General features: G+C 34.3%; 1 protein-coding gene across 1 annotated transcript in view; it reads right to left on the minus strand.

Annotated features, from left to right (window-relative positions):
• The window catches only part of LOC106459630, a gene marked incomplete at its 5' end in the record, with an annotated part of 50,618 nt that overhangs the window by 1,253 nt on the left and 40,478 nt on the right, over nt 1-8,887 (minus strand). The window contains 4 exons of the mRNA XM_022386160.1: nt 3-308; nt 1,424-1,768; nt 3,467-3,616; nt 4,601-4,684. Of these exons, the coding sequence (XP_022241868.1) occupies nt 3-308; nt 1,424-1,768; nt 3,467-3,616; nt 4,601-4,684 (885 nt within the window). The remainder of the gene's footprint in view (nt 1-2; nt 309-1,423; nt 1,769-3,466; nt 3,617-4,600; nt 4,685-8,887) is intronic.

An 8,887-nucleotide genomic window follows, 5' to 3' on the forward strand; every position in this document is an offset into this window, starting at 1 on the left:
GCAGCAACAGCAGGAGCCTCAACTGGAGCAGCAACAGCAGGAGCGGCTGCAGGAATAGCTGCTACTCCAGGAATGGAGAGAAATTCAACATCGGCGGGGTTACTACCAGGTTCTACACCAGGTTCGTTACTCTGAACTTTTGCCATAAATCCACCAAGTCCAGCAGTGTACTCTACAATTCTCTGACGCCCATCCTCGTCATTTAAACTGTAAGACCCTTCTACGTTTCCAGTGGTATCTCCTTTTTCAGACCTAGAGCTCAATCCAGTTCCTGCACCGGCTGTATACATGAAGGAGAACGGAGACGGCTGTCCAGAGATGTTGATATTTATTAGTTATAACAGATTAACGATCAGAAAATGTTTTAATTCACAACAAATATGCATACACTGAAGATAATAAATAAATAAAAAACAATATTATACCGTAGAAGTGCAAAAGTTATTTAAGTTATGATTTGATTTTACAAATCGTGTTTGATTTGCTTAAGTTAATTATAGGTACACAGATAAATGATTTAAAGAATAATGTTTGCGATAACTACAATACGCAAATATAAACCCTAATTATTTTTAGTTTAGAAATAAAATACTTCCTCTCCATATTTTCTTCTTTGAGAGCCAAAAGTCTTCAATGTTTTATGAAAGTATTTTAATTATATTGAATTAATAGTTTCCAAGCTTACGGGTATAAAATACAGATAAATATTAACGTACTGGAGCAGGGGCGGCAGGGGCAGGGGCGGCAGCACGAACATGAGCTGCATCAGAAGCAGGAGGAGAAGGAGCTGCAGCAGGAATAGCTGCTACACCAGGAATAGAAAGAAATTCTACGTCAGCAGGATTGCTACCAGGTTCCACACCAGGTTCGTTACTATGAATTTTTGCCATAAACCCATCGATTCCTGCATTGTAGTTTACAATTCTCTGACGTCCATCCTCGTCCTTCAAGCTGTAAGATCCTTTCACTTTTCCAGTTTCATCACCACTCTCGGACCTTGAGCTTGATCCAGATAACTTGATCAAAACTGAGCTTTATTGACACACAATCATAAATCAAAATAATTAAATTTTTACAGCCTTCTCCTTTCTCCTTCTTGTACACCGCCGGTGCAGGAAGAAAGAAATATAAGTCAATAAATTTAATTAAATGAGGAAGGCATTTTATACGATAAAAATCATAAGAAATACTCTGTTACTGATTATATTGTAACTTTACGTTTAATTTTATGAGGAGAAATAAAATGATTGTTAAAAATAATAAACAATAATTACTTTTCTTATAATAAAACATTTATGATTGTCTTATCTGTCACAGATTGTTTCTTTTGCGTATAATAACTAAAAGGTCTTCAATTATTTTGTTAAAAGGTTGTAGAGTAGTTATTTAAATGTACAAGCTTATATAAAACACATTAACTAACTGGAGCGGAAAGTTCAGGTAGAGAGGCAGCAGGGGCAGGAGCGGCAGCATGAACGGGAGCTGCACCAGAAGCAGCGGGAGCTGCAGCAGGAATAGCTGCTACACCAGGAATAGAAAGAAATTCTACGTCAGCAGGATTACTACCAGGTTCCACACCAGGTTCGTTACTATGAATTTTTGCCATAAACCCATCGATTCCTGCATTGTAGTTTACAATTCTCTGACGTCCATCCTCGTCCTTCAAGCTGTAAGATCCTTTCACTTTTCCAGTTTCATCACCACTCTCGGACCTAGAGCTTGATCCAGTTCCTGCACCGGCGGTGTACAAGAAGGAGAAAGGAGAAGGCTGTAAAAGAAATAAAAGTTTATTGGTATATCTAAACGTAGTACCAGTAATGAAATATATATGAATAAATACTAAGAAAAATATTATGCGTAAGTTTTCGTTTAAGGCTTTGAACATTAATGCTTTGAAAATATGATATAGATACTATGTTAGTAACAGTTCTAAGACAGCGAGCCAACACAAATGTATATTGCAGATTAGACATTTCTAAAGCAAATCCGGTTAGGAATCAATATTTCAAAACTCCCTCGGAAAGGCAGTATGTAAGAATATTTAGTATGTTTCTCGTAATCCAAAATATAATAACACAGTATTCCATTACAATAGTATAACGTTTTACAGACAAAAACTTTGAATCTTTTCCTGGCGTTTACTATCGAAAAATAGTCGTTTATCTAAATGATGTTCCTTGATTATTGTTTGTAAAATATATTTAAACACAGAAATACACACACATATATATGTGTGTGTGTGTGTGTATTTACATATTAAATATCTCAGTATTTGTGGCTTTTTTATAATACGATTTACACATTGAAATTAAAAGTAATTAATCAATACAGTTAAGTAGCGTCAAATATTTACAAGGGCTTCAGCGGGTTCTATAGCTCTCCCAGCGTTAGCAGAGGGTAGCGCAGCTGGAAACGCTAAGGCACCTTCGGGAGCAAGAACAGAGACGTCATCGGGGTTATTTTCTGGTTTTAGTCCTTGTTCGTTGGTTCTGATAGTAGCAGAAAACCCATTTCCACCAGCAGCATAATCAACCATTTTCTTTTTCTCATCTTCATGTGTCAAACTATAAGATCCCTTCACTTTTACAGAGGAATCTCCATCCTCTAATCGTCTGTGAGACCCCTTTCCAGAAACAGCGTTGTACATATAGGAAAAGGGGCTAAACTGTAAGATGTAAATTACTGAATGCCGCTCCAAAAAGGTTAAATGCTGTTGTCATAATTATTGTTATTTTATGTACATGTATTTTGCTATTTATCTTTTATATGTATTCACATATACATGTATTAGCAAGTCAGATATCCTACAGACCCAGAGAGAAAACGAATAGCGCAATTACAGAGTTTCTCCAGTCAATTAAAAAGCTATTAAACATGAAATATAACTCATATCAACAAAGTACTTGACGTAATATAGTATTCTAATTTTATATTTATTTTTCTTTTGTTTAAAAATACTCGGAATGTTCATCTTTAATGTCCCAAGATTAAATATTTCTTATTTAATATAATTGTGATATAATTATTTACAACAATGTGTTTTGTATGGGTGGTACTGGCATCCTCAAATCATGTGCTAAAATTAGCATTTTAACAGAAACATTTCCACAGCGAGTTGTATCTTCAGGCTGAGACCTCAAGTAGGAGAGATTTTGAGTTTTGTATTAGATAGGAATAAGAATAAACTAAGGCATTAAAAGTGATGTAAAATATAACTTATCCTTACATATGTCATTTGACGAAGTGATTTTGGGGCTGTAATTTTACTTCAGTGTAATATCGCATGTAATCTGTTTCACTAAATACGTTAAACATTGAAACGCTAAACATAATGTCTTACTTATTGTCCTACACAATAGTATATTACATATTTGGCCGAGCTGTGATTATAATTTACAGAAAATATGTTGAAGTTCATGAATAGTTAAAAAATAAAAATAGATAAAGTACAGAAAATTATTCTTACTTCTTCAGCAGGTTCAAGGAGACTGGGAGGAACCTCCGGTAGCGAAACTTCTGCTTTGTAAGCATGTGGCACTAAATGAAAGATAACACCTCTGCCTGCTGGTATTCCTTTGCAAGCTCCAAGCGCCAACATGGAACAGAAAAGAAGTATCTGTAAAAATATGTCAAACAATGATAATTTCCCCTCCCTTTGAATTATGTTAATTAAAACTTCAGTTGTTTCTTTACATAAAACGTGATTTTATTGCTTTAGGCATTTTTCGGTTACCATTCATTACATATTGACTTTATATAAAACTAAAAATTCCTTTTTTAATTACAAAAGAAGAAGAAGAGTGAGTATAATACCAAACTCTGTCTAAAAAAGGCTGTAGTTTCTTAAGCTACAGATGTATAATAACTGTAGATTAGGTTTCAATTTCTCCTACGGTATTGAACAAGGTAGTACTAATGATAATGTATGTTCAGAAATCTGACTTTTGGATGCTCTCCTTTATTTTAATACATATATATAATCAAGTTTTCAAATGTTAAATGCAGTGACTACTATTTACGAAGTACTTGCTAAAAATTGCAAAATTTCTCTACTGTAAAACCTAAATTAATTCACAGTTGATATAAAATATTTACTGTATTTCCTCATTATTGGATTAAATCTATATAAACTTATATACCGGAAAAGCGAAAGACATGTCACATCCATCAGTCCAGGTTATCCTGTATAACCAAAACATCTGTCCTACTTATCTTTTATGTTTCATCAATAATATATTGTAGCAGACAATGTATTGGTGAACATTATCCTGTATAGCCAAGACATTCTGTCCTTATTAATTTTTATGTTTCGTCTATTTTCTATTGTGGTAGGAAATGTATCGGTGAAAATTGTTTAAAATCGAAACTCTCTGTGCAAATTAAATATTTTAAATTCGATACGATCTATAATTCTTCATGATCTGTACGTACTATTCTAAAACATCTGTAACATTCTAACAAACATTATATTACTTATGGTGAAACGAGCTAATTTATTATCCTTTTTTGGAGTCAGCTATGAAATTGAGCTGGCCAGTTGTGTTTGTTGTAGTCTTGCCAATTTCTATATTTACAGAAAAACCTATGGCAACATACATACCCCGTGGACCATGTTGAAATGTTCTGCCATCCTCAGTGTTTCTCCTCCAGATGGATGGTGTCTAACGCTCTCATATAGCTCTCTCTTTTATATACCTGAACGGGAGAACATCTTCAAAACTCGTGGAAGGACAACAGGGTAAGGATGATCTAATTTCCATAATGACTGTACCGCCAACTGCTAGAGACCTTGAGCATTTATGCCGTAGCTCATCCTTCTAGCCTCGAAGACGTTGTGCACGTGAAAGGTGATCTGGTGTTATCTACTTTACCTCCACGTATACATGTTTCTTTCTTTCTCTATCATAATAATTGTGTCTGATTTCTATCTGTGATTGGCATTTTTCTGCCATTTTCTCCAGATCTAAATCCCTTTGGATTGTTTTGCAGTTGCTTCGTCTTAATGTTATATTGATCATCTTCCAATTATTAGGCCTATGTGATGCTGTAACTTACACTAATAATTATGGAAACTTTTGGTTTATGTCATATAGTGTTGTTATTTTGAAAATGTTCATGGAAGTGCTTTTGAAGTTTTTCTTCTTCTGTAAAAATGTAAGCTCTCAACACCTATAATATTTAAAGAAAATATCCTGTTTTCTTTATCATAACTATATGTAAAATCAATGTTTTTTCTAAACTCTACATTAATATTTTAATTTCATTATTGAAAAAAGAAGAACTTTTTTAAAGGCTCCTGACAATATTAGTTAAACATATTTGTTTTCTTAGTGCAAAGCTACTCATTGGCTGTCTGCGCTGTGGCCGCCACCGTGAAACAAACTCCGGATCTTGCGTTGTAAGCCCGTAAACTTAGAGCTGACTAACCGGGGAACAATAAATTAAATAAAGATTCACAACGGTTGTGGAGATATCGCATAACTATAAAACATTTAGGGAATACTTTTCGATACAATATATTTCTATGCTCGCAAATTTTTGAACACCGTCGGAAGCGTAAGAGGATTTAATTTGATAAATCGTCAGCAGATTACTAGATAAGGAGAAATTACTGTAGTAAAGGTAATTTTATATTTCATTTCATATTAAGTCTAGCGCAACGAATATATAGGACTTGGGAAATTTTTGTTCTGATTTGTAGGTAATATAAAAGTAATTTGTTTTCAGTTATCATAGATGTAGTCAGAGTTGGATAATAAGTGAACAACTGAAGATAGAAATCGTAAAATTTGATCTTATCACACTAAGATTATACTACATATGCTTAAGTCATATACCTAACATATCGTATAGCGATTTTAATCATCTTATTTTAATCTATTATGTCTTTATGTTAGGAAAACAAACTTATACATGTATTAAATGGTGCTGAAGCAAATCGAAGAATAAGGTGCAAAGATGAAAAAATTAAATCAAATAATAAAAGGTAATGCTTTCAAAATTAGCCAATAGGAAGAATTTTACTTTTTCTACTGCTATATCCAAATAAAGTAGTTTGATAACATAGAATATCTTCCTCAATCAGCAAAGCGTTGGTGGCAGGAATTTGGGATAAGAAATCCCAGTTCAGTGAAACTTATTAAGGTTCTAGCATACGACGATTACAATTTACAGTTTTCAATTAGAGAAAAACTGGCCGAGCTATGACTGGCCACTTCAGAAATTCCGTAGTTAATGACAGAACTTTTTGTTGTGTAAACGAATCCGCAAAGTGAACCTTCTATTTTGTTAGTCCGTTGATGCATCTGTTTATCAGATTCCAACAGATCTTTAACAGATAGCTTTGAACCCCGCTGACCGTGACTAGAACTTTGCTACTCTTTGACATGTTATCATGGACCACCATTAATCTCTTGATTACTTGTATATGAGAGTTTCCGAGACGTTCGACTAGAAACCTATTCAGCCGCTGTGGATGCAACCACAATCAACTTTTTGACATCCCTTGTTGACAAGGGCAGTAGTGGCAGTAGTAGTAAGTAGCCTTTTGCCAGATCACAAGATCAAGAACAAGGTCTCCAATCGCAAACAGACAACAAAGAAAGGTTGCATAATTTGATTTGAGAAAAAAAGATAACCAACTAGTGTGTGTGACCGTTGATGGTAAGGTGGTGCGGACAAAATGAAATCAAGGGCTCATAACTCCTGACGGAAATATCTTACCATCATTCGGATACATCAGATTCCGGACTTTCCAACAGTGTATACAACACTTTCAACAAACAATTATCGGAATTTGTAGTTCATTGTTCTTCCATTCTGAAATAATACTTCTTCTCTGGTTGAAGAAAAGAACCCGTGTTAATAAAAATTCTTATTGTAATATGCACTTATTTTGATCTTCATATAGAAGAAATTTTCAGAACTGCTACTTCGTAATTAATTAAAACATGAAGAAAATTCACTTATACAAACTATTTATCTATATGTACCCCGAGTATCAGTGTCTATTTATTATGTAGTTCCATATCTTTCTCTTTGTATTATAATTCTGCTCATCTGCTTGTGTCTAATTAGCATTGTTTTCTTCTAATTATTTTTGTTTGTTTAGTACAGGCGTGACTTTTGAAGTATCTATAGTTACGATTTGGTTATCTGCTCTTATTTGTATTTTATCGAACTACCAACCTGTTTCTGTGAAATATCAATTTATACAAATGTAAAAAAAAAAATTAAGAAAAAAAATATGAAGTAGGAATGGGAGCACCAAAAATTAAGGAAACAAGGTAAGAATGGGCAGAATAACATTACAACACTTCCTACTTCATGGGCTTTTAGTAACATGGTAATGTTTCAAACTAAATGAAAGATATGTGTAGCTAAATTTGTTTGTTGTAAACTTTGTTTCAATAACCAAGTACAAATACACGTATGATATCAAATTATGTGATCATAACGAAATGCATGAAATCATAAGGGGAGTGTTTGATGTCGGAAGTGAGACAGGAAACTCCAATACTCATACTTTGCTAATGGGAGACATTATAGTTATCGTAACGGTAAGACGTTGGCCAAAAGAATAGTATTAAAACCGCAGATTTTTCAAAAGTTTTAATTTGTTGAGCATTTAGAAAGGATTAGCTACTGATAAAACTCAATTCAAGTTTATAATTGAATCAAAGTTCAAAGTAAACCACAAAGTAGGAATAGGAGGAAAGATGGCAACATCCACTTTGATGTTACACCGTGTCAAAAAATACCAATTCCTACCTTGAGTACTTACTATTTGGTGCTCCCATTCCTACTTCCCATTTTATTTATTTAAAAAGTGTTTACACATGTCTCATAGTACTATAGTCTCACTTAGTACTATGTCTCGAGAGTGACTGGGCTCCAGGCCTATCCTTCTCATATCTTTTCTTACCTATCTCTCGACATTTCCTGGCTTTTGCTGATGTCTTGGCCATAGTTTTCTTCCATCTAACCAAGATGGTAATCTTGTCTTTGGCTGGACTAAAGGCTTGTTTCGTATATTCAACATTACTCTTTCCAACCTTATCTCTATTCTTACAGTAATGCTCTCTTCGCTAGAACAAAGACTTTTCAACGTTTTCAACATAATATTTTCTCCTTTTCTTTCATTTTGTTTCCTTGAAAGGCATAATTTAAAAATTGCAATGTTTCAAGTACAACTTTAGATGCCAATAGGACATATTTAGTTTGAAAACAATGCAACGGTAAATTACACAACTTATCATTCTTGTTTTCAGTCCAGAACACTCGAGTAAAGCCTTGTCAGCCTTCGGCAGTGGCAGCGTTCGTCCTCACGTAGGAGACGCACGTCTTAGGCACCGACTGCTATGACATAATTGCTCCTTCCAACACAGAACCCTCAATTCAGATGTATAGAATTGAAAACTTCGTTTTCAAAGGTTAGATCATAGCTAGCGCCTAGATCTAGAGAATCTATGCAGTCCACGTTTTTATATTTACCTAATAGAGCTGCAGGCTGATCACGTAGGGCGTTCGCATAAGCAGTCGTGCTCCCGCATGTAATATGAGGGCGGGTTGTTTCTTGGCAATAATGCTACTAATGTATTGTTAGCTCGTTAGTAGTGTTGAAAAGTGGTTATCGTTATTATCAAGGTTATAAATAAAAGTAAGAAAAAACGCTTTTATCCAAAGTAGCGTAATTCAGGAATGCTCATTTAGATTTGCATAAGGGGAAGGCAGGAAAGAGATAATCATTTCCAACAACGTCAGTCAGTCAGTCAGATAGTCAGATTAACTAATTTGTGATTTTGTGAAATTTTTGTTTTTACTCTACCTATTTTTTCAATTGCTTTGGCGGCTTGTTACTCTGCTGTTGGTTTGTTTACTACTAACA

The sequence above is a fragment of the Limulus polyphemus genome, unplaced genomic scaffold (assembly GCF_000517525.1).
Source record: "Limulus polyphemus unplaced genomic scaffold, Limulus_polyphemus-2.1.2 Scaffold640, whole genome shotgun sequence".
NCBI lineage: Eukaryota > Metazoa > Arthropoda > Merostomata > Xiphosura > Limulidae > Limulus > Limulus polyphemus.